This window comes from Xyrauchen texanus, chromosome 15 (assembly GCF_025860055.1).
Source record: "Xyrauchen texanus isolate HMW12.3.18 chromosome 15, RBS_HiC_50CHRs, whole genome shotgun sequence".
Classification (NCBI taxonomy): Eukaryota; Metazoa; Chordata; class Actinopteri; order Cypriniformes; family Catostomidae; genus Xyrauchen; species Xyrauchen texanus.
Genome location: NC_068290.1, coordinates 44038422 through 44063064, shown reverse-complemented (window position 1 = coordinate 44063064; position 24643 = coordinate 44038422). Strand labels below are relative to the sequence as shown.

At 41.7% G+C, this 24643-nt stretch overlaps 1 protein-coding gene across 3 annotated transcripts; it reads right to left on the bottom strand.

Moving 5' to 3' along the window:
• Positions 1-96: 96 nt before the first annotated feature.
• LOC127655888 (myelin basic protein-like) lies at positions 97-24626 on the bottom strand. Of its 3 annotated transcripts, none has more exons than XM_052143926.1 (5): positions 24486-24626; positions 11192-11293; positions 9763-9807; positions 1065-1148; positions 97-979 (listed from the first exon to the last, which is right to left on the bottom strand). In XM_052143926.1, the coding sequence occupies exons 1-5, from the start codon at positions 24600-24602 to the stop codon at positions 944-946; spliced, it is 384 nt and encodes a 127-aa protein (XP_051999886.1). In that variant the 5' UTR covers positions 24603-24626; the 3' UTR covers positions 97-943. The 3 variants fall into 3 exon arrangements, with proteins under 3 accessions (XP_051999886.1, XP_051999887.1, XP_051999888.1); XM_052143927.1 differs by having other exon boundaries at positions 9763-9789; XM_052143928.1 differs by lacking the exon at positions 9763-9807.
• Positions 24627-24643: the final 17 nt, after the last annotated feature.

Here is a 24643-nt window from a genome sequence, read left to right as displayed (position 1 = left end):
TGTAAATCATTTTGAGAATGTTGACCTTAGTTTGGTGAAATATGTAAAATCAGTTGAGAGAATAAAAATTGCAAAAAAGAGAAACACAAAAACAGATTTTTTCCCACTTTTAATTGTTGCCACCTATTAGTGATACTGCTGTAACATCAACATAAACAACATATAGTATGTTTTAGTTTGTATGAGACATCTTTTTTTTTTGTTTGTGGTTTTATGGCTTTTGATCCCTAATGAAAATGTCGGCTCAAATGAATGATTAGCACAGGGCCTGAAACATATAGCCTAGTCTAATCTTTAAAACACGCTGCCAGGTTTTTCTGCTACTAAATTAAGACGCAATCTCCAGATAAAAATTCCCATAATGTTGAAAAAGCCAGTTAGGGAAGTCTGTCAATAATACAAGGACACACATGACATATGTTCAACAGACTATAGGATATGCGGTGCACATCTTGGCATCTTATACAACATTTTGTTCTGGTAAGAGTGCTCATAGAGAAATGAAGCGTGTAAGCCATGTAGAAAAAATTATTGGGATCTAATAAACAAAATACTGAGAGAGATACTGGCCACACTAAAGCTTTGCACAGTTAAGTATTTTTGAGCACTACAGAGACAAGACAGAAACATTTATAGACATATGGCTGCTGACCTAACCAGTCCTGAGAGGAGCTCAAACTGACTCAGCTTCATTATCAGTGACTAGTTAGTTCAATCAGACAGCAACTCACCAAAGATTACACACAGTGTTAGTACAACTCTGACAAGACTAAACAGGAATACTAAGTCTCAGGACACAGATTGTATTGTCACATATCAATCAATGCAAAAGCCTATTCAAGTCTTTGTTACTAAATTAGAAAAATAAGAAAAGACAAATTGGTATTTTTTCATCCTTCTTCCTTTCCTCCTAATTATTAAATGGGGAAAAGGCACTGGGTCTTCAACGCTTGGTAGATGAGGCAGACTGGCTTCCTCCCTAAAACAGACGGTGTAAACACAAGCTGAAAATCACTGCTGATTTTATATTTTCATCATTGATACATAAAGAAAAAAACTGTTACCATTTTGAAGATCCTGGTTAAAGTGCCTTGACTGTCTCCACGTCCTTTTTTACCTTTTGCCGAGCTCTGTGACTTCTGCTCTCCCTGTTAGTAAAGCACATAGTGAGTGCTTGTGGATGCTTATATTTAATCCCTCTCCAGTAATTGGGAAGGAACCATTTTGTTAGTGTTCTGTGAGCTTGAGACATGTTAAAATTAACTGAAATGCTAAAAGCATAAATGCTCAGTTTACTCTTCTCTTCTGTGCAACTAAACTCTGGAGAAAAGATATTTGGAACTAGAATACCCCATGTTTAGCTTGTGCAAAAATTCTGGAATCAAGCAACTCTACACTCACTTTATTAGGAACCTACACCTACTTATTCATGCAATGATCTAATTGTGTGGCAGCAGTACAGATACGGGTCAGGGCCTTCAGTTAATGTTCACATCAACCATCAGATTGGGGAAAAATAGGATCTCAGTTATTTGGACCGTGGCATGATTGTTGGTGCCAGACGGGCTGGTTTGAGTATTTCTGTAACTGCTGATCTCCTGGGATTTTCACACACAGCACTCTCTAGAGATTAATTCGAATTGTACCAAAAAAAAAAAAAAAAAAAAAAAACAGTGAGCGGCAGTTCTGCAGATGGAAATGCCTTGTTGATGAGAGAGGTCATCAGAGAATGGCCAGACTGGTTCAAACTGACAGAAAGTCTACGGTAACTCAGATAACTGCTCTGTACAATTGTAGTGAGCAGAATATCATCTCAGGATGCACAACATTTCGAACCTTGAGGTGGATGGGCTACAACAGCAGAAGACCACGTCAGGTTCCACTTCTGCCAGCCAAGAACAGAAAGCTGAGGCTGCAGTGGGCCTACCATCTGTGTACCTCAGCAGAAATAAAGATTCATCAGACCAGGCAATGTTTTTCCAGTCTTTAACTCTCCAGTTTTGGTGAGCCTGTGCCCACTGCAGCCTCAGCTTTCTGTTCGATCCCCACAGCCACCACCATTGTGTTCTTGAGCAAGGCACTTAACTCCAGGTTGCTCTGGGGGGATTGTCCCTGTAATAAGAGCTCTGTAAGTCGCTTTGGATAAAAGCGTCTGCCAAAATGCATAAATGTAAATGTCCACAGAACTGCTGCTCACTGGATTTGTTTTTTGTTTTTCGCACCATTCTAAGTAACCCCAAGAGACTGTTGTCTGTCAATTAAAGAATCGTGGAAGCAAATTGGTGTTGGTCATTATTCTGTTTTAATTGTGGATTTTGACTGTGCAGTTTAGCTTACAGTACATGCATCTATTGTTATAAAAGAATAGCATTTGTTAAAGAATAGCATTAAAGCTTGCCAAAAAAAATAATCATGGTTTATGAGGCGACAGTTACATTTCCTTATTATTATATGTGGCTGCACGAGAATGATAAAATATGTAGATAAAGCATCAGTTACACACATAATGCATAGCTTTGTTTTGCTGATTGGTGGATTTATTTTTAGAAATATGTGTAGAGTAGTTCTTCACCAGGAACCCAATTAAACATAACGGAAGCATATATTGTTGTATATTAACAAAATAATATTTCTATATGGGTTACACCCCCCAAAATAAAAACTTCTCATGAGAAATTCTTTTTCTCACGTTAGAGTTTGTTATTTTTTTAAAAACAGTCATTGTTGCCAGTGTCTCTGCATGGGTCTTAGGTACTGGCCATTCTGTTCTCGTAAGAGAGATGGAGTTCTATGTGCAGCGATTGTGAGATTGTTGGTCTCCACTGCAAGGAAAAAAGTTTGGGAGGGAGTCATATGGACAGAGAAATAACTAAAAGGAGAGTAATTAAAAAAATGGCTGCATTGATTAATAGATTAGGCCCATTTGATGAATCATTGGAGCAGTGAAGCAATTATACTGAACGTTTTTTATTAATTTTGCTGGCTAACGAAATTAAAGCACAAGCAGTTGTGCGAACATTTCTAAGTATCATGGGGATTAAAAATTCTATCTGTTGCAAAGTCTAATGAAACCAGCCAAACCAGGAAACTAAACATATTAGTGAGGAAATTACCATTATTCACCCAAGTAACTGATTATTGCTGAGAGATTCAGGTTCCATAAAAGGAAGATGGTGAATCTATGGGGTCCTTAAAGTCAACAAGCGTATACAAAAAGGTAAAAACAAACTTGCTGCAAATTTTCCATTGTTGCCAAAGGTTTGCTGCAAGTTTACCACTACGGGCGAAGAGCTGCAAACTTCTGGTAAACATTTGTGGCGAATCACAAGCTCAAATTTGCTGCAAATTTGTGTCAAGTTTCCAGCAAGTTTGCCAGAATTCTAGAGTTTTTTTTTAAGTAAAAGCAAAACTAGGTAGATACCCACTAATTATTAATATTTCAAAAAAGAGCATTCACCTTCTGGAAACACCTTAAATCCAGCACGCAAAACACTTTTCAGTCGAGAGCATTACAAACACAAGGGCTAAACGCCACAAAAAGCACCCTTAGCCAGCTGGTCACTCTCAATGTTTGACAATGACCAGTCAGGTACAAACACTACCAGTGAACCAAACATAAAAAATATCATTAAACAAACCACAAACACATACCCAGTACACCGAGAAGTGTTGTATTACAAATGTATTAAATGTTTAATTTAGATTCCAGTACAATAGTATATAAACTGAGAAAGTTTAGTAGATTGAATTTACTATTTGAGCTATAAATGATGTCACACACCTGCCTGTCAGGGTTTCCAGCAGGAGATTCCTGCCTGTCCTGATCTCTCTATTGTAAGTTAAATTAGTCGGATTGCTGAGACTATCACCTTTTGCTTCGACGACGAAGAAAAAGTTTACAACAGAAGATGAAACCAATACACAAATTAAACTAAAATGCTATAGATATATCTCAGTACCTTTAGAGATAGAAAACAAATTCAACCTTAAAAAAAAAAGACTTAGTGGCCATAGTCTAGCCATTGAAAATGTCAGACACAAATTCCTGGAAACCAAAAGATTTTGTGAACACTGTAAAACAGGCGAGTTCAAAACGGAAATGTACTTTCTCCTAAATTGTGAAAAATACCAAAACATCAGAGACAATTACAATTTACAATTTCTAAAATCGCTTTCAGACTTCCCCACATTGACAAATGATGAAAAGATGTAAATCCTTCAGGGAGAGGGAAACATAGCCCCCTTTGCAGCTAGCTATATAACAGCATAGCATGGCCTGAGGGACAGTGTGTAACACAGCAGTAACATGTCAACAGGTGATGCTGGAAATTTATAAACATAATATTGTATTACTTAAACCTTATTTTGAATAAAATGTTTGCACTTTTAGTGCAACATATATTTCTCTTCTTTTTTACACCTATCACACCTTTTACTCAGTTCTGACATAACAGAGGTACTAATTATTGGACCAAAAACCTAAAAGATTTGCTGCTAAAATCTATTTTGACTCACGATGGATGTACTGTTACGTCGTCTTCTTCATTGAAGAACTTGGGTGTTATGTTTGATAGCAGTTTATCTTTTGAAAATCACATTTCCAATGTTTGTAGAACAGTAAACTTCCGGCCTGTTAATAATACCTACAATATCAAAATCCACAAGGGCTGGGTAAAAATACTGATTTTCCAATGCATAACAATCTTAATTTGAATGATATTGATTCTTAAATCCCTAGATCAATCTTTCACTTTATGTGGCAACCCTCTATAATGCAATTAAATCACTCATATGTGCAACCAATCTCGCACTATGCAACTAAAAATGTCTGTGATTAGCCACTGGCTGGTAAATATTCAGATTTCACTCATTAGTGATTGAATAGTGTAATGGCAAAGACATTATAAGCACAGAGATCCTTTTTCTGTGTGTTAAAATTATAAGTTTGATGGCAGTAGTCTTAAAGAGGCAATACCATAAGTATTTATATTGATATGTACTATACAGTACATATCAATATAAATACTTGTAAAAAGTATAAATTATGCAAGTAAACAATAAAGATGTACCAACAATATATATGCAATTTCAAGACATTACTTGACGAAATATACTGAATTTAAAAAAAATTCAAAAGCTAAAATGTGAGGAATTTGATGAAAAACCAATGATAAAATATTATTGGTAAAATTAATATTTTTAAATTTTATCTAGAAAAGTTTCCTTTATAATTAAGAGCATTACCTGATAGAGAATATTTAAGCAAAATGAACATTGTAACAGAAATGTACTCAAATCAAATCAAATTGAGATTGGAATCGAATCGAATCAAGAGCTTGTGGATCGGAATTGAACAGGGAAATCTATATCAATGCCCAGCCATAAAATCCACTAATGGAGGTAGATCCTTTTCCTTTTTGGCTCCTAAACTATGGAATAGTCTTCCTACTATTGTTTGGGATGCAGATACACTCTCTCATTTTAAGTCTGGACTATAGACTCATCTTTTAAGCCAGGCATACACCTAATTTGTCAAATTCTAAAACTCTTCTTTAAAGTAAATGGCATCTACGCTAATATTATTCTATTTGTCCCTGTCTCAATCTTGTGAAACATATCCTTATGTTACCAGAGCCTACCAGACTCCCACCGCTATGTATCATGTTGAAAGTAGTAGAAACTGCAGTCTGTCCCATCCAGACATTACTTAAGTCTACTAAAATGAACTTCACAGAGGAAAAACTGCTGCCAACTCTAACCAGAAAACATGGGATACTTCACTGGCCACTGCCTAAACCTTGGTGTTAGGATGGCCGTCAACAGAAGTGAACTGCCACAAGCTGCCAGTCGAACTGCAATGTACCTCACTGATCTCTGCCCACATCACCTTATTCAAAGGAGTGACTACACTCAGAATACACAGACAATAAATTAATTGCCAACTAAATCATCGTGGGAAGGGGGTCTTACCCAGTTGGGAAAAGACCCTGTGGAGACCACAACTGCCCAGGAACGGGGAGGTAAAGTGGCAAAATACGTCACATGGGCCACTCAGGCCACATGTGGAAAAAATGGTGTGGTGGTAGATCCAGCCTCAAGGAGGGGGGAGTTCATACCGATGGGGAGGACTTTGTACTGATACGCCTGGCCGTCGAACGCGAACCGTAGGAAGGGTCGATGTCGAGGCAGTATTGAGACGTGAAAGTACAAGTCCTTCAGGTCTACTGCAAGTTAAGATGTGTTTTTGCGTGAGAATTTTGAACGGGAGTTTGTGCAAGGCCCGGTTGAAAACTTGCAAGTCCAAGATCGGTCGTAAGCCGCCGCCTTTCTTGGGTACGATGAAGTAAGGGCTGTAGAAACCCTTCTTCGTCTCAGTTGGAGGGACAGGCTCTATCGCGTCTTTGAGTAAGAGAGTAGAGATTTCTGTGCGCAGGGATTTGGCACGCTCGCCGTGTACTGCAGTAAAGCAGACGCCCGCGAAAGGGGGCGGGGGCCTGGCAAACTGAATTGCGTAACCGGGTCGAATGGTCCGGGCCAGCCAGCGTGACGGGTTAGGAAGTGAAAGCCACGCATCCAAGCTCCATGCTAGGGGCACCAAAGGGACGATTATTTTTGACGTACCCGGCGGGGCTTTGCAGCGGGGCGGAGCACGTAGTATGGTGTCGGGAGGCGTGGACGCGAAGCACTTACCTTGGTCCGCAGACCCGGCAGGGGGCGGGTTAGTCACTGAGGAGGAGGTCCTGTAGCGGCGTCCTCTGGACTTGTCAGAACTGGCCGGCCAGGGAACAGTTGTGGGGCTGAGGGCGGGGGGTCCCTGTCTTAGCATGCTGGGACTGTTGAGGTGTGGTGGCAGAGTGCCGTGAGAACGGCATTTGTGGGCCAGGTGACCCAGAAAGAGGAAATTGCTCTATTATTGAAAAACGTGCAAAAAATACCTTTAACTGAAGAAACTTCAGTTAAAAGAAACTTTTTCTCTTCCCGGCCCTCTGTGTGGTCTGTTTACCAATCCATCTCAGGAACACTTGGGAGCCTTCTGGGTCCTCGAAGGGGTCCGTGTGATGGGAGCGTGCACTTCCTCTGGGCCCAGGGAGACAGGGGCGTTCGAGAAAGCATGCTTTGTCTACCTCCCATATTTCGACCAGGTCCAGTCCATAGATTACGTTTCTGGACCATAAGGGTGGCCATCGCCCGTTCGAGTGCCGGCGCTTCTGACCTTCATGGCCCAGGGGGCGCGATCGGTCATTGAGTGCAGTTCCTGCAGCACATCAAGAAGCACAGTGCAAGTTTTGAAGTGCCTTGGCCTGGTGTTGGTTGCAGGTGGGGCCATGGCATGCAGGGCGGAAGCGGTCTGGGAGCGCTCCACCATTGAGGGTAGTGAGAGAGGAGGACCGAGGAAGCCGGCGGCTTACTCAACATGTCATGCACGTCCAGGAAGAAAGGAACCGGGGGAGGGTGCGGTTGTGAGCGGCACTGAGAACATGAACCATTGGAGAGAAATCACTCATCCCGAGCTCGGACAGAAGCAAGCAAGCGTGCCGGGGAGGCGGGTGGTTCGAGGGGATTTACCTAGCGAACGGAGCCCGTCATTGTCCCTAAATCGCCTTCATAACCCGCGGCACCTGCCCCAATCCCGTAGGAAGGAGGTGAGGCGTGGGGGGCAGCTGAAATGGCTTTCTGTCATGACAAAAGAAAGCCGCAACCGCAATGCTGCCATTTACATTTATGCATTTGGCAGATGCTTTTTAAGCACTTATTACAGGGATAATCCACCCCAGAGTTAAGTGCCTTGCTCAAGGGCCCAACAGTGGCATCTTGAGAGTGCTGGGGCTTGAACCCCTGACCTTCTGGCCAGTAACCCTGAGCCTCAACCACTGAGCCACCACTGCCATGACGACATAAACCATTCATAAAATGCTTCCTGCGTGTAATCGCAGCCCAGGCACACAAGGCAGCTTTTATGACCATCAGAGGTGGGGAGAAATCAACCGCATCCAAAAACTACACTGAGGCGGAAAAACGTCTTTAAAAAGACACGTCCTGAAAAGGACGTTCAACACCAGCTGTGTATTTGCTCTTTCAGAGAAACTAACTCTTTTAGAGAAAATAAAGTTTCGAAGTGCGCCGTAGATCCAACAGCAGGCAGCATCTGAGGAACAGGAACGGGTGTGTAACTCGCAGCTGACTGCATACACGACCATCGGCTCCGAAGAAAATTTCTGAATGAACTCAACGTATTTGCCCGATTTTATACCTGTATGTCCGGGGGCGGGGTATGCAAATACTGTCTGCCTAATTCCCATTGGCCTTTTTTCATAGATCAGAGGCATATTTGGCGCTCAAGAGAGACCCCTAGTGTCACTTCTTTGACACAACGTCGAAGTGAACAACAGACGGGGAACAATAGTTCTGAGTCCTACAATAAACCCTCAAAAGTGAAGCTTATTGTAGAGGCCCCATCCATTGCAAACATGAGTAAATTTACATAATTCCTGGGACTGTTAACAATCTGTGCAAAGTTTGTGCCAAACTTAGCAAACATGCTTAAGTCATCACACCAGCTATTGAACATGTCCAAATTGTGGAATCACCTTTGTTTTTGGGGTAAAAAAACTAATCAGTTCTTGTTTGGAAGGCGATTTACACTCCTAACAACCATAGATCCTTCACCTCAATCTCTGGCCCACATTCAGTGACATCTCAGTGGAACAGACAACACCAGATCCTCCTTTAGAGACTGTCCAGGAATACAAGCCATTGCTTCAACTTGCCTTTACCAGCTGTGGAGACTGAGGTGTCTGCGAGTTTATCAAACTGTGACAAAGACTGTGTTCAGAGCACAACTCAACCTGTGCACATGCCCACACAGCTCCCTGTGAAAGAGTCTGTAGCTGTTAATTTGTCTACGGTCGCTCCTACCCTAAGATAGAACAACATCCTCCAAATAGACTGATACTCTGTTATACCAAAAAATAATATACAGTATGTTCTTATAAAAACAAAATGATTGACGAGAAATGGTACTGTTGAAGTAACACAGAATTTTCTTATTTGTTCAACAATTTGCATGTTTACATGCACATCAATATGCTAATTACTCAAAAAAATCTGCTTATTTAAAAAATCTGACTAAGCAAGAAAACTGCGTTTACTTGAGATTTGAAATAATTGCATTGTTCTCTACTTGTGACGCTAAACCGTAAAGATACAGTACATGCTCTCAACACGTGCACACATTGGATTAGCCGGTGAGAACACCGGTAAAGGTGTTTACATGCTACAAAAAATCAGCGTAATGGGCAAAAATCTACCCGTGTCAACCGGTTTATTCTTACGCCATTAAAAAAACTGTTTATTACGTTTCCATGACCACGCAAGTTGTAGGCTTATTTAGCATAATGAGTGTAAGAACGTGAATATAAAGGCACTAAATGCTTTATTTTCTTATTTACTTCAAAAGTTAGATGTTATCTAAATGAGTATTAGCCTTTATGGGTTTCAGTTTCACCCTCCCAAATGCACTTAATATGCATGAACCTGCTCGTTTCTGTTCGAAGAGAAAATAAATCACAGAGCACCTAGTTGATATCACCCCGAATCCAGTGTATTTGCTTGGTGGTTTATAAGGAAAATAGAACTCAGAGCTCATGGCCATTTAACTGTAAGAGGGAAAGCATGTTTAGTAGCACAACATTGGCTAGAGTAAAATTAGCATACAATTTCTTGAAAGGAAGGAGCTTTTAACTTGAGGAGATGAATACTTACCCTAGATTTGGTTGTAGAAGGTGAAGCCTGATTGGAGAAAAGAAACTACAATATTAAAGGAATTTTTCAAGTTCAATACAAGTTAAGCTCTATGGAAACATTACGTGTCATAATGTTGAATAACACAAAAAATTATTTAGACAGATTTTTTTAATGCAAAAATTGTCTGTTCAGTAAGACAATTACAATGTACATAAACAGGGCCAGCCCACAAATAATTCAAATTAGAGCTTTAGAAATTAATGCGTTAATGCATGTGATTAATTAAAAATGTTTAATGAGTCAATTGACATTAGATTCTGACATTTTATTCAGCTAAATTTGCCATGAACTCTCGATTTTATGGCAGTGCTTGTATCAAGTTGAACAAATTATATTCAAATAATTTAACAATATATTTTAATATTAAGTAATATAAACTAATAAATATATATACATTAATGATACCTGTCTTCCACAGTATCGATAATACCAAAAACAGACTCAATTTAGTAAAAAAGCTCTGTCTTGGTGGCAGCTGGTTTCCAGCACTCTTGTACTGTATGTGCGCGCATGCTAGAAGAGTGCTCGCAACACTCAATTCTCACTGTGCGGCTCTGTGTCTGGTCAGTACTACTGTCTTGGTGAGATTGTAGCCTATTGACAGCATGATATTTTCTAAACTAACAAAGGAAAACCGAAAGAGACGATATAGTGTTTTTCTAAACATTTTAAAGTACATCCGATCTTTGAGTGTATCTGAAGCCGAGACAAAGGTTAGTGGGACCTTTTAATTTTAGTAATATTTAAAGATTTACTATATATATATACATGACATCTCACGGATATAACATTTAAACTTTTATTATAAAGTGTATTATATTCTGATATCTCATCAATGGATGGCTCCATATGTATCCATAGAGTTCTGGGCTAAGTCCTTCTGTATATCCAATGACCCTAAAACCGTCCCTGGTGCCAGCACTATCCAAAATGTAAACTTTGTTGTCATGATGATGTAACAGTAGTAAACTCTGTAATCCTGGTAACTTGCACAATTATTGCACAAGGATACCAAGAAGATAGGTTAAGTGACTTTCTTATTTGCATGGAGCAGAAAGGGTATTCTGCTGATGGACCAGGGATGAACCCTAATCCTCATTTTTCCTTTTTCTTTTTTTTTTTTAAAGAAGGGATGAGGGCCAAGCAGAATTTTTGTGGTAACAAATATTTTGCAACAAATGCTGTTGATTGAGCTTTAGTAGAATACTTAAGTACTGTAACTTAAGTATTGAACCCAGAACATCAATTAAATGTTAAACAAAATACATATTTTTTACCTGTATTACAAGTGCCACTGTGTTGATTCTTGAATGCATTTTATAAAGTGGCTATATTTTTTTTGACAGTTTCAGGAGAAATATAGACAAAGGAGGAGAGAGATACGTACAATGGTTCTGAAAAAATGCATGACAGCATTCTCATCCGTCTGGCGTCGAGGTGATGAGCTCGATCTCTGAGGTGAGGCGGAGAGAGCACCACGGAAAGAGCCCTGATGAAGAGAACATATCGGATCATGAAAAATTCACAGCACATCTTGTAAATCCACAATAAAGTCTTCAATCCAGACTTTTACAGTAGTGGACAGTTATCTCAATGGGTGGGCAGAACAGATCCTCATTGTGCTTTACAGTTTAGGAAAAGTAAACCTAAGTAAAGTAAAAATGATATAGTCAAAACAACCACACACAACTCAAATCCAACTATGGTGAAGGCATATTCATGAGTAAAGCTTTTGCTTGTATGGGTGAATCCCAATTTGAAATACTTTGTTTTAAGCATTGGGAAATACTAAATGATCAAATAAAGTTTGATACCACAGTCCTCTCTGTTGCATACATATTCCAATGTTAGCATTTAGCTAAATTCATTAGCCTAAAAGTTGTTAGTTCTTAACTTAAAAATTCCCTTACAAAAAATCTAGAGATCTGGCAAACTAGCCACAAATTTGCAGAAAATTTGCCACTCATTCTTTTCACATGCAAATGAGCTTGTGATTCACCTCAAATGTTTGCCAGAACTTTGCAACTCTTCTCAATTAGTGTTGAACCTGCAGCAAACCTTTGGCAACAATGGACAATTTGCTGAAAGTTTGCCGTAAAGCTAATTTACATGTAAAAAATTATCAGTGGCGAATTTGCCTTGCCATTTTCAAACCTGACTTCAATCCCTCCCCCTCCTCTTGCCCCGTAGGTTTCTGTTCACATTGTGTTAATTGTGTCTGAAAATGTATTATGTGGGTAATCATTAGTACCATTGAATTCTTGTACTTCATCATCCCTTCCTGCTTTAGCTTTATATAAATTGCCCCTTTGTATTTCATTGTATACTCAATGCTCAGTCGTAGCAAATACCTTCAAGATTTGTTTTGGTTTCAAAGACTTCTCCATAGCCAGCCCTATAAGCAATAATCACCTATTCCCGTTGGACTCAGTCTTCAATCAATGGCAACAGTCGGGTCTTGTCAAATTTAGTGATCTTTTTATTGATGATCTTTTTGCCCCGTTCTCCACTCTCTCCTCAAAATACAATCCGTCAAGATCACACTTGTTTAGATATTTTCAAGTTCGTCATCTAATCCAAAGGTTTTGTCCCACATATTCCTCCACTCTCAATTTTAAACATTCCCTTACATTTGAAGGGAGTAATTTCTAATGTATATAACACTTTAATGTCAATAAAAAATATGAATCTAGACAAAATCTGTGCAGAATGGACAAAGGATTTTACCCATTGTGGTGCTGTACTTCTTCAACTAAAAAACTTAGTGTGGAATTTTGGATATTTAACACACTCAATGATCGCTGCTTGTCCTAGGAGTTACCTGGCCACTATGCTTGCCTGACAAAACAATTATAATTAATGGTGAATGTGGCAACAACATATTTTTTTTATTTTTCAAGATATTAATTTGTTATCATCTGAAATGATAGCAAAAAGGGATGTGCCAGGGTGGTCAACTAATTGACTAGTCAGTTGTAGTGGGGTCAACTGCTTACATTTATATTATTAGTGGTGGTGGCTTTAATGGGGGCCAATTCTCAAATGAATTGAGAGACCCAAATTCTTAGAAGTGTTTTTACGTGATTAAAGCACTTGCTGTGCTAAACAGTGAATAACAGTCAGCACAACAAATCCCTCTGCAACAAGTTTTATTTCTTTAATGCTTTAGGATAAGTATTTTTATGTGCTGCTCTTACAGAAAAGCACTGAATCAACAATACATTTCATGATGATCACTGATAGACATGAGAAATATTGCCATATATGCTTAAACACTGCTTAAATAACCAGTTGCAGTAAAAAGGTTTAAACTGTTTGATGTCATGAATTAGATGTGTACCGGCAATATTATCTTGCAGTTCTGCACTTTTGACTGTGTATCGAGTATCACTCTGAAGTGGTACATTGAAGTGCATCATTCTGCATTCAGGATGCACATAAGCGGTTTTGTGCTGCTCTGTATTAGAGCTTTCTTATTTATTACTTTTCTTACTTACAAAAGTAATAAATACAATGTTAGAAAATTTTTATACGATGTTATAGTTATTTAGCCTGTTTATTTGTTGAATATCTGTTAGTTATTTTGAAGTGATTGTGGTCACGTAAACATAACTGAGCCTAACTATACATTATTATCCTTAATACAGACTACTCAAAAAGTCGTTCAAACAACTGATGATTATGAAAATGTGCTTTTTACATCTATAATAGTAAAATTTACAGAGAACTAGCATACTTAATTTAAATAACATCTAAACGTCCAAAAAAAAGTGACAAAACATGATATTCTAGGGTTTCTTTTATGAAACTTCAACTTTGTCATTTCTGATGACTTTTTTGTATTAATTTGAAGGAATATTTCACCCTATAATGATGATTCTCTCATCATTTACTAACCCTAATGCCATCCAAATTGACTTTCTTTCTTCTGAGAAACACAAAAGAAGATATTTTGAAGAATCTGTGATGTTTTTTTTTTTTCATACAATGCAAGTTCATGGGGATCAAAACCTTCAAGATTCAAAAAGCACATAAAGGCAGCCTAAAAGTAATCCATGGATTGAGTTGGATATTACAAGTCTTCTATAGCGATACTATTGTTTTGGGTGAGAAACAGACCAAAAAAGTCCTGATGAGTCAATTGTCATTATGGGTCAAACTATTCCTATAAGATTATGAGAACAGAATTTCAAATGACTGTATCTTAAAAATACAATGAAGGACTGGACTGATCTTGTGTAGTGGCTAAAGCACAGGGCTGTTAATCAGAAGGTCACAGGTTCTAACCCCATGGCCACCACCATTGTGTCCTTGAGCAAGACACTTAACTCCAGGTTACTCCGGGGGGATTGTCCCTGTAATAATTGCACTGTAAGTTGCTTTGGATAAATGCGTCTGCCAAATGCATAAATGTAAAATGTACTAGCAGGTATGTGTGTTTTATGAATCGACTCGGTTACTAACGTAACCTCGGTTCCCTGAGAGAGGGAACGACTATTGCGTAAGTAGCTTACGCTATGGGAAAACTCAGTTTCTCGAGAAATATTGAAGTCTTTATGTAAAACGCATTGCAGCTGCACAGCAGACAGTGATGAGCGAAGCAGCTCGGTCATTGGCTGTGCTGCGGCAACTGCTCGAACCAATGACGGGGCGATTTAGAACGCGCCACCAATGGGGGCGCGCCCTGCTTTCGCGCGCTCATAGCCTGCTGAAATTAGCATATGAGGGCTATATAATGAGCATCCCGTCATTCCGGTTCTTTAGGTTCAATCGACTGAAGCGACTGACCAAGCACAGGCACGGCAGCTTACGCAATAGTCGTTCCTCTCTCAGGGAACCGAGGTTACGTTAGTAACCGAGTCGTTCCCTTATCGAGAGGTCTCTCCTATTGCGTAAGTAGCTTACGCTATGGGAACCCCATGTAAAACGCCGTGCATGCTGACTTCGCTGTATAAAGCCAGAGGCGGGTGCCTGAGCCTTAAAGCAAAGTGATGTTCCACGAGCCGGCCAGAGGCTGAGCTATTTAGTGGTGTATGACAGGGCCCTTACCTACAAGGTGGGGTGCTCCTTGTACAAACACAAACACATATCTTATGTACTGAGTTTTTATGTACTGGTACGCATAATAAACCCTCTAAGCCGGTCAGAGACGGACCTTATAAGGGAGGAGATAATGCCCAGCATGTACATACTCCAGTTCATTCCACAGTCAGACTGATAGAATGTTGGAATGTAGTGAGGGACCTGTAGGTTATAAAACCTGATAAATGTCGAAGGCGAGGCCCAGCCTGCCGCCGCACAAATATCTTGAATGGGTATCCCACTCGACCATGCCCACGAGGAGGCCATGATCCTCGTAGAGTGAGCTCTGACGCCTAAGGGGCATTGAAGGCCCTTGGCCTCATAAGCTAGCGCTATAGCATCCACTATCCAGCGCGATATTCGTTGCTTTGAGACAGCGAGACACTTAGTTCGGCCGCCAAAGCATACGAATAATTGTTCCGTCTGTCTGAACAGGGCAGAACGTTCCAAATATACTCTGAGCGTCCTGACCGGGCAGAGTAAGTTTGCGTCGTCCTCGTCTGCTGAAGACGATAGCGCTGCCAGAGATATCACCTGTGCTCTGAAGGGTGTAGAGAGCACCTTAGGAATGTACCCTTGCTTTGGCCTAAGGACAACTCTGCAGTCGTTAGGTCCAAATTCCAGGCAAGCAGCGCTTGATGACAGCGCGTGCAGGTCGCCTACTCTTTTAACTGAAGCGAGTGCCAGCAAGAGCGTGGTTTTGAGCGAGAGCTGCTTGAGGTGCACGGCTCGGAGAGGTTCGAACGGGGCACCTTTGAGTGCGTCCAGGACCGTGGCCAGGTCCCAGATCGGCACCGAAGGTGGGCGAGGAGGGTTCATCCTCCTAGCGCCTCTTAGGAAACGAACAATCAGATCGTTCTTTCCCAATGAATGTCCTTTATCAGGATTGTGTGACGCTGCTATGGCAGCCACATAGACTTTGAGCGTGGAGGGTGTGCGGCCCGCCTCCAGCAGCTCCTGCAAAAAGGCAAGTACACTCGGTATCTTGCACGTTTTGGGGTTCAAGCTCTTGGTATCACACCAGTCACTGAACACCAGTCACTGAACCACGTCTGGTTTTTCCAGAGTGGGGCTACCAGGAGCACTGCACATTTCACCTCCCTGATCCGACTGATGACCTGAGGCAGCATCGTGATCGGGGGAAAAGCATACAAGGGGCGGCTCGGCCAGATTTGGGCGAGCGCATCCGTGCTTTTTGAGAAGAAGAGAGGGCAGTGCGCGTTTTCCTTGGAGGCGAAGAGGTCGACCTCTGCCTCGCCAAAGGTTCGCCATAACCACTGAACCGTCCGAGGGTGGAGAGACCATTCTCCTGGGAGAACTTTGTCTCTGGATAGCATGTCCGCTCCTTGGTTCAGGACGCCTGGCACGTGCGCTGCTCTTAGCAAGCGCAGGTGGTGTTGTGACCATAGGATGAGCTCCCTGGCCATAGAGTGCAGGGAGCTCGACCTGAGTCCACCTTGGCGATTTATATACTGAAACTACCGTCATGTTGTCCGTTCGGACCAGGACGTGTTCGTTTTGCAGGTACGGAAGCAGGGCTCTGAGAGCCAAGGCAACCGCTTTCATTTCCAGACAGTTTATATGTAGGCGCTTTTCCGGGTTTGACCAAAAACCGGAAACAGGCCTGCCCTCGTAAAGGGCCCCCCATCCTATTTTGGAGGCATCTGTCGTGATCATTTTTCTCTGCGTATTCACGCCCAGACTCACGCCGGTTTGATACCATTTTATGGCTTTCCAGGGCGTCAGGGCTTTTATACAGCCATGAATCGCTCTGATCAAAAAGTGGCCTGAGTGCCACGCGTGAGTGGGGATGCGGCTCTTGAGCCAGCGCTGGAGAGGACGCATGTGCAACAATCCTAGCTGGAGTACAGCTGATGCCGAGGCCATGAGGCCGAGCATTCTTTGAAATCGTTTGACGGGGCGCTGCGCACCGCTTTGAACGATGTTGCAAGGCGTCGAATAGAGAGCGCGTGCTCTGATGAGAGGCGCTGTCATCTGCACTGAGTCTAGCACTATTCCCAGAAAAGAAATATTCTGGCTGGGGGATAGCACGCTCTTTGCAAAATTTATTCTCAGACCCAGGCATTGTAAATGGCTGATAGTCCAAGATCTGTGTGTCATTAACTGAACCTCTGATTGTGCTATGATTAGCCAATCGTCGAGGTAATTCAGTATCCGCGACTCCCGCTGTCTCAGGGGAAAGTGCTGCGTCCATACATTTCGTGAATGTACGGGGGCCAATGATAGGTCGAATGGTAGTACTGTGTACTGGTATGACTGTCCCTCGAAGCTGAATCTCAGAAAAGGCCTGTGATGAGGCGCTATCGGGATGTGAAAGTAAGCATCTTTCAGATCCACTGATAGAAACCAATCCCCGGGCGAACTTGCGCGAGGATATGTTTGGTTGTTAACATTCTGAACGAGCTGAATCATTAACGCTTTGTTCAGATGTCTGAGATCCAGGATGGGGCGAAGGCCACCGTCCTTTTCGGACGAGAAAATAGCGGCTGTAGAAACCCGCCTCGCTCAAAGAGGGAGGAACAGTTTCTATAGCCCTTCTCTATCAGTTTGAGCACCTTGGTGCGTAGAACATGTGACACATCTTTCCTCACTTTCGTCTCGACCACCGCTGAAAAGCGGGGTGGTCTGCGAGCGAATTGAAGTGAGTATCCGTGTTTTATTATGTTCAAAACCCATTTCGGCATGTCGGGATTTTTTCCCAGGCTTCTGCTCGCACAGATATGGGCTGAATGCCGGCTGGGGGTGTGTCGTAGTGACGTATGGGCCCCGCCGGCAAATCGCTTTGTGCTAACACAGAATCTACAGCTCTCAGAGGCGCAGGTGCGCGCTGAGCAGCTGTATTGAGTGCCGAGTGCAGAGGTGCGTGTGAGAGTACAGGCACATGCGCTATTTCCGAAATGCCGACAGCATGAGTGCTTGAAACTGTATGAACAGTGTTTTGAAGTGGGGGTGCATTCATCATTATGGGCACGCGTGCCACGTTCATAAAGCTTTCCGCATTTAGCGGGGAGTTTCTTAGCTCGCGCATTACATCTGTGATGTTTGTGGCATAGCTGTTTGAAACTGTGTGAGTAGCTGTGTGTAGGGGTGCGTGCAATGCAGCAGGCACACGCGCTACACTTATAGCACTTCCCGTTTGTAAAACAGTTAAAGGATGGGAAAGGAGGAGGCGAGAACCGGCTTGACGATATAAATCATAGTTTAATGAAAAACTTAAAAGACAACACAAACACACATGACGGACATGTCCGCTAACGATCTCTCTCTCCCGCACAGCCCTCCGCAGTCGACCTTTAAACCTCACGGAGGCATAAATAGCCTAATACGGGACCGGGTGTGTAGGATCACGACCCGGCCCCGCCCTCCGCCCTGCCACACCGTTTTTACTGGGGAAGTGTTTATAACTGTGGGAACAGTGCTTGTGTGTAGCGGTGCATACATGACAATAGGCACACGATCTACATGTTTGGGACATCCAGCCTGAGCTGGGGAGGTGTTTGGCACTGTTTGGACAGTATTGATATGTGGGAATGCGCACTTTAGTGTGGACATGTGAACCCCTAGTGACACAGGCAGAAAATGACTCTTTTGGTGATTTCTGTGTGTCGCCGTAAAAACGGCGTTTGATTGCAGGTGAGCGAGTTTTATGACTGGCCCATTGACTGCTGTATAGACATTTCCAGCCGCCTGTAAGGGGACTGGGTAATGTTTTGAATGTTTGAGAGGAAGCAGTCCGGCATCTGCGAGACACGTACTTCCTCTTTTCCTTCCTGCTGCTAGGAAGACTTACGAGGCTCCGAATTCAGGGTGATTCTGGGTCGAGGGCCTCGTTGCTCCTGCGGCTTTCTTCGGCCAGCGGAACGCGAGCGGCGTCGAGCGTCCTTCTCCGGTCTGCTCTTAGGCTGGGAGACGGGTGGCTCTGCCCTGGCTCGCTGCTGCTGCTGGAGCGGTTTTTGAGATGAGCTGGAGCGCTTAGGCAGGAAGTGATGCATAGCTTGCGAATCTTTTCGTGCCGCAGTGAAGCGCTCCGTGAAATCTCTCACCGTAGATCCGAACAGGCCGCTCGGAGTGACAGGCGCGTCAAGGAAGGGTGCTTTATCCGCGTCCTTCATCTCCGTTAGCGTTAGCCACAGGTGGCGCTCAAGGACGACCAAGTTAGCCATGGCCCGGCCAATGGATTGGGCGGTGGCCTTTGTGGCTTGCAAAGCTACGTCCGTAGCGGTGCGCAGGTCCTTAAAAGCATCAGGTTCAGGTCCAGACTCATCCATAGAACGGAGAAGTTTGGCTTGAAACACTTGTAGAACCGCCATCGAATGCAGCGCTGACGCAGCTTGACCGGCGGCGGCGTATGCGCGACCGGTGAGAGCTGATGTGGTTCTGCACGGCTTCGATGGGTGAGAAGCTCTGGTCTTCCATCCAGCGGTGGAGGGTGGGCATAGATGGTTGGCCACAGTCTCCTCTAGGGGCGGAGTTGCCTCGTAGCCTCTTTCTCTCACGCCGTCCACTGAGGAGAGCGAGGAAGAGAAAGAAGGCTTTAGGCGAGCCGAGTGCGGGGCTTTCCACGACTTTGTGAGCTCGTCGTGCACCTCAGGGAAGAAAGGAGAGGGTCAGATGCAGCGTCAAGAGAGAGGCTGTCATCCTTTCGATCGTCGTCCCCCGATGCGCCGAACGAGACGAGACCCACCGCTTCGTTGGAGGGGTGCAGGCCCGCTCTCGTGAAATGGACCGGCTGCGGGGAGACATCTAGTAGCGGCGATGCACGCGGGGACTGAGCCGGCGTGACATCACCGAAGTCGGGGGCAGCTGGCTCGCTTGCGGTGAAAACGGCAAAGCGAGCGCGCAGCTCGGCGAGGCCCAAGGAGTCGCATTCAGGACATACGCCCTAAATGAGTGCAGCTTCTGCATGGTCCAGACCCAGGCAGCGAGTGCAGAGGACGTGCCGATCTCCGTTGTGAAGAGGGCCTCTGCACGAGGCGCAGGCTGAAGGCATTTGCAACAACGCCTTGGAAAATCACTCTTTTAATTCTAAAAAGCGTCGCGGGGGCGAACGCTTGCAGAAGAAAAAGGATATGCGATGCGCGCTGGATGGCGTAGCAGAAGGCTTTGAAGGCGGCTGAAGGTGCCGGCGTCCTCTCAGCAGTCCCGCTGTATGCGTGTCAACAGCGGCGAAAGACTCCAATAATCCGGAGGATCCAGCGAAGAGAAGGTCTTCGCTGAAGGAGATTAAATCTAAAGAACCGGAATGACGGGATGCTCATTATATAGCCCTCATATGCAAATTTCAGCAGGCTATGAGCCGCTGAAGCGGGCGCGCCCCATTGGTGGCGCGTTCTAAATCGCCCCGTCATTGGTTCGAGCAGTTGCCGCAGCACAGCCAATGACCGAGCTGCTTCGCTCATCACTGTCTGCTGTGCAGCTGCAATGCGTTTTACATAAAGACTTCAATATTTCTCGAGAAATGGAGTTTTCCCATAGCGTAAGCTACTTACGCAATAGGAGAGACCTCTCGATAAGGGAAACTTGTATTTCCTGTGTTTTGGTCTTTTGTAATCCATCTGAAACTTACCATGTTTTTCTTTCTCACTTTCACATTCTCACACAGTGATTGTGTCCAGAGGACTTCTGTAACTCCCTCAGCAGTCACAAGTCACATCTTTACTGAGGTAACACTCTGAAAAATGTACTTGTATGATGATGTTAAATGCTGGGAATATTACCATCATCCCACTGATTGTTTGAAGACGTACAGTACTGTGCTAAATTTTTAAGCAGTTATGAAAAATGCTGTATTGTGAAAAATGGCATGAATAATTAACACAAAGTGCAGTAAACATTAGAAAATAAATAGTTGGTGTGACCACTCATGCCTTTAAAACAGCACCAATTCTCCTAAAAATACTTGCACAGTTTTTCAAGGTTGTTGGCAGGTATGTTGTTCCAAGCAACTTGCAGAACTTGCCAAAGTTTTTAGTATGTATTTGGCTGCCTCAATTGTTTCTGACTCTTCATGCAATCCTGATGTTGAGATCCATACCATCTTTTGCAGGACTATCTATTTTATTCTATTTTGGGATGATGTAAACAATGCATCACCTGACGCCCGTAATACCTCACTTCTTCCATTCATTCATTCTTCCTCATTACTTTATCACTTCCTCATGAAGTATTTTTATTTCTCTAAAAATCTTTCCTGTGAATGGATTTTTCCCTACATTGACTTCACGTCACCACACCCACTATTCCACCTGTTCATCAACACAACTTCCCCCTTGCATGCTCTTACTGCCATAATTGAGATAAAAGAATTGCCTCGCTTTTTATCATGATTCCACATCTGTTTATGTGGGTGGTGGTAGACAATTGTAAGATTTCTTTTCTAATTTGTGCACTGGCCTCAGTAAACAACACTATGATGCTTTTAAAAATACCTACCTACCAAACTACCCTCACCACCTGAGATTAATGAGCAAATGAGCGGACACAAGGAAAAACTCACCAAGAGTAAGAAATATAATGTGTGGTTTCCATTGATCTCACACCCAATGTGATAATTTGTGTTTATTGGTGAAGTATGCAATATTTTACACACCTGTCTCAAATCCACTGCAATCTGCCAAATTAATCACAGGATCATTTCATACCAAAAAGATGGATAAAATCAGCCAATTAAAGGGTATATAAGTTTAATGTGTAGTTTAATATCTGCATATTAAACAAGTTATCTGTTTGTAAGCCATACTTGAGGTACAGTATACTTGAATGAAAACACTAAAATGTACTATTAATCATTTCTACAAGTATTACCACTGTCTTAATACATTTTCAGGATGTTAACTCTGAAAAACATTAACATCCAGGAATCATGACAACAGTGAGGGAAGAGTTTGTAATGTCTCATATTTCTCTGCAGAGACAATTTTTTATAGCTCACATGACACAATGATCAATCTGTTGCATATGTAACATAAATATATGTAGAAAATAGTTTGAAAGATTTATCACAGTTGTTTTCTGCCGAATTTCCAATAAATAATAAAACAAAAATTTTTTGTTGCTGGTTCACTTTAACTAGTGATCTAAAAGCTAAATCCTTAAATAAGTCTCAAGAATAGCAAGCTAGTGCACATGAACATGTATAACATCAGCAAGAACACCTATATTCAGGGCCTTAGCAAGTATTTCTGGGCCTACATCTGCCCCAAGGTCAGTTAAATCTAATAATGTGAATCTGTTTATGTATTGATTCAGATCTTCACAAAGGTGATAGTAAATAAAAAGTTCACAGAGTGTTATGAGATGTTATAAGCAGTTCTGTTCACTTACACTGTTTTTATGTGCGTAATCGCTGTTAAATGAGCCTGTCCTGTTTTCAAGTGAATTCAATAAAGAGTGGAGACTGTGAATCAGAATTGATGTGTAATTTAACAATTTAACAGTTGTGCAAGCTTATTTAAGTTAAGAATGTGTTTGGTCTGAATAGCCACTTGATGACACAAGAGCAATATCTAGCGGCGATATTTTCAGGGGAAAACTAGAAAAAGGTATATAGGAATTTCCATGAATTTCCCAGGCATGCAAAACACTATTTTTAAATTCCATGACCATGTGAACCCAGCACCCAAGTATCAGCTATCAGAGACTAATTCAGAGCTGAAAATGAAATCTTATTTCATACATGAAATAGCCCATTTTAGTCCTTTAACCCTAAACTGAATATTGACATGAATATTAGGACCATACAGCAAGTGCTTAGTGCATTTCAAAGATTTCCCACTTGGTAACATTTTATTACTGTTGAATGTAATGTATAACAAAAACTTCATAATTCGTAAACTATACAACTTATCTTGACAATATAGCATTTCTACTGTCAACAGCATAACATAAAAACATACATGTTTACAAAATTTTTACTAAGCCTTATTCTGAGCATCATAAAGAAAGAGGTTACAGCTAAACAAACAAACAATAAAGCCAGGGTTCATTTTGTTCCATAGATTTTAATCAAGCAAATAAAGATGAAAAAAGCTCAGCTAAGGATCAGGTTAAGGGACAGATTGAGGGGTGACAGGATATGTAGGTTATCACAAACTCATTTTGTTGCAAAATGTTAAAAAGGGCAACAATCAATAGTAAATACTAGAGACATTAACACTTATAGTTCACATTGTTACACGTGTTTGTGTGTGTGTGTGTGAGAGAGAGAGAGAGAGATTAACCTGAGGAATGTTTGAGAAAGCAGCAGCATGTAGCTCTGACACAACACACATTTGATCAAAACTATAATATAGCTGGTGCTTGAAAGATGACAGAATCTCACCATCTCTGACACATTATTAAAGAACAAATATAAAAGTCTTGATTTCATCTTCTCCACCTGCAAATTACTGTCCACACAAAATGTATATTGAAATTTCTTAATGTCAGACACTGTGCGGAGGTCAGTAGTTTTGCAACATTTGAACTATTATATGTCACTTTAAAAATACGAATAAACAGAATTTATTTTATATGACATCATTTAGAAGTTATTTGGCAATTTCATTTTATATTTCCACAAAAGCCAAAAAAAAAAAAAAGCCTTTTCATTGACATGCCCATGCAAGGAGTGACTCAAATGCAATTTCCTAATTTCCCAGAGTTTCCCAACATTGGTTTTTGTCACACAATTGCTTAACGTTCTAAAATAAAGCTCTCTACTTTTTTATCTTAAAAAGTTAAGGCTCTGGAAATTGCATAACTAGAGAAATAATGTACATACAATAACAACAACCCTCAAGGATAATTTCCAAAAATATGCAAATTCAGTTAAGGATCCAAGATGATCGTAACGGCCTCCATCTGTACCATGAAAAACCCTGAGGACTCAACCTTTAATTTTAATAACAATAGATTCTAACATAGGAAAAGTTGGTCAAAATGTAACCATTAACCTCTTTTAACATCCTTGATCACACTTAAGGTGTTAAAAAATGCCACTGCCATCAACGCAACATGAGTGTGCTGACTCCGTACAATGAAGACAGACTGTACTGACTCTATGGAGAAAATTAACGTCTTGGATTTTGAAATCCCTATAAAATTCGGATACACAAGTTGATCATAGATAATATGGGAAGGCCATAGATATGTCAAATTTCCTCTTCACACATAAAAGTCCTTGCTGAGACATGGTACCAAGTCAAGTACATCAAGTACCTTACTACATTTCAAAGTCTCATTTACAGTCAGTGAAAAAGTGGCAAAAATACTAGATTTTACAGGCATTTAAAATACTTATACATTTTATAAAAGTAATTTGGTTTATAAACTTAATTCTCACACAATATCTGTACGTTGAATCCCTGAACCACAAAAAAATGCAGCTTTATCTATTTAAAAGCTTTACTGGACATTAGTTCTAATTACAATATTGAAAAGACAAAAGTAAAGAATAACAGAACGTATAAATCATAATCACACAACCACTGCTGATAAACGAACAAATACTCCAGAAATAAAGCACAATAGAGCAGTAGGAAAGACTCAGGTGGCGAGGTCTGAATGATATTGTCAAATGAAGCCCACTCAATCCTCACCTTTCCCTTCCTCTTCTTTTCTCCTCCAAAGAACTTTCCGATCTGATCCATAACGGTCGGGCTCTTCTTGCTGCGGCCCAGTCTGAATGTGGACTGCGAGGAGCTTGCTGATGCCATACTAACTGTTTGCTTTGTTCTCAAGAGGAATCAGAGCGAGG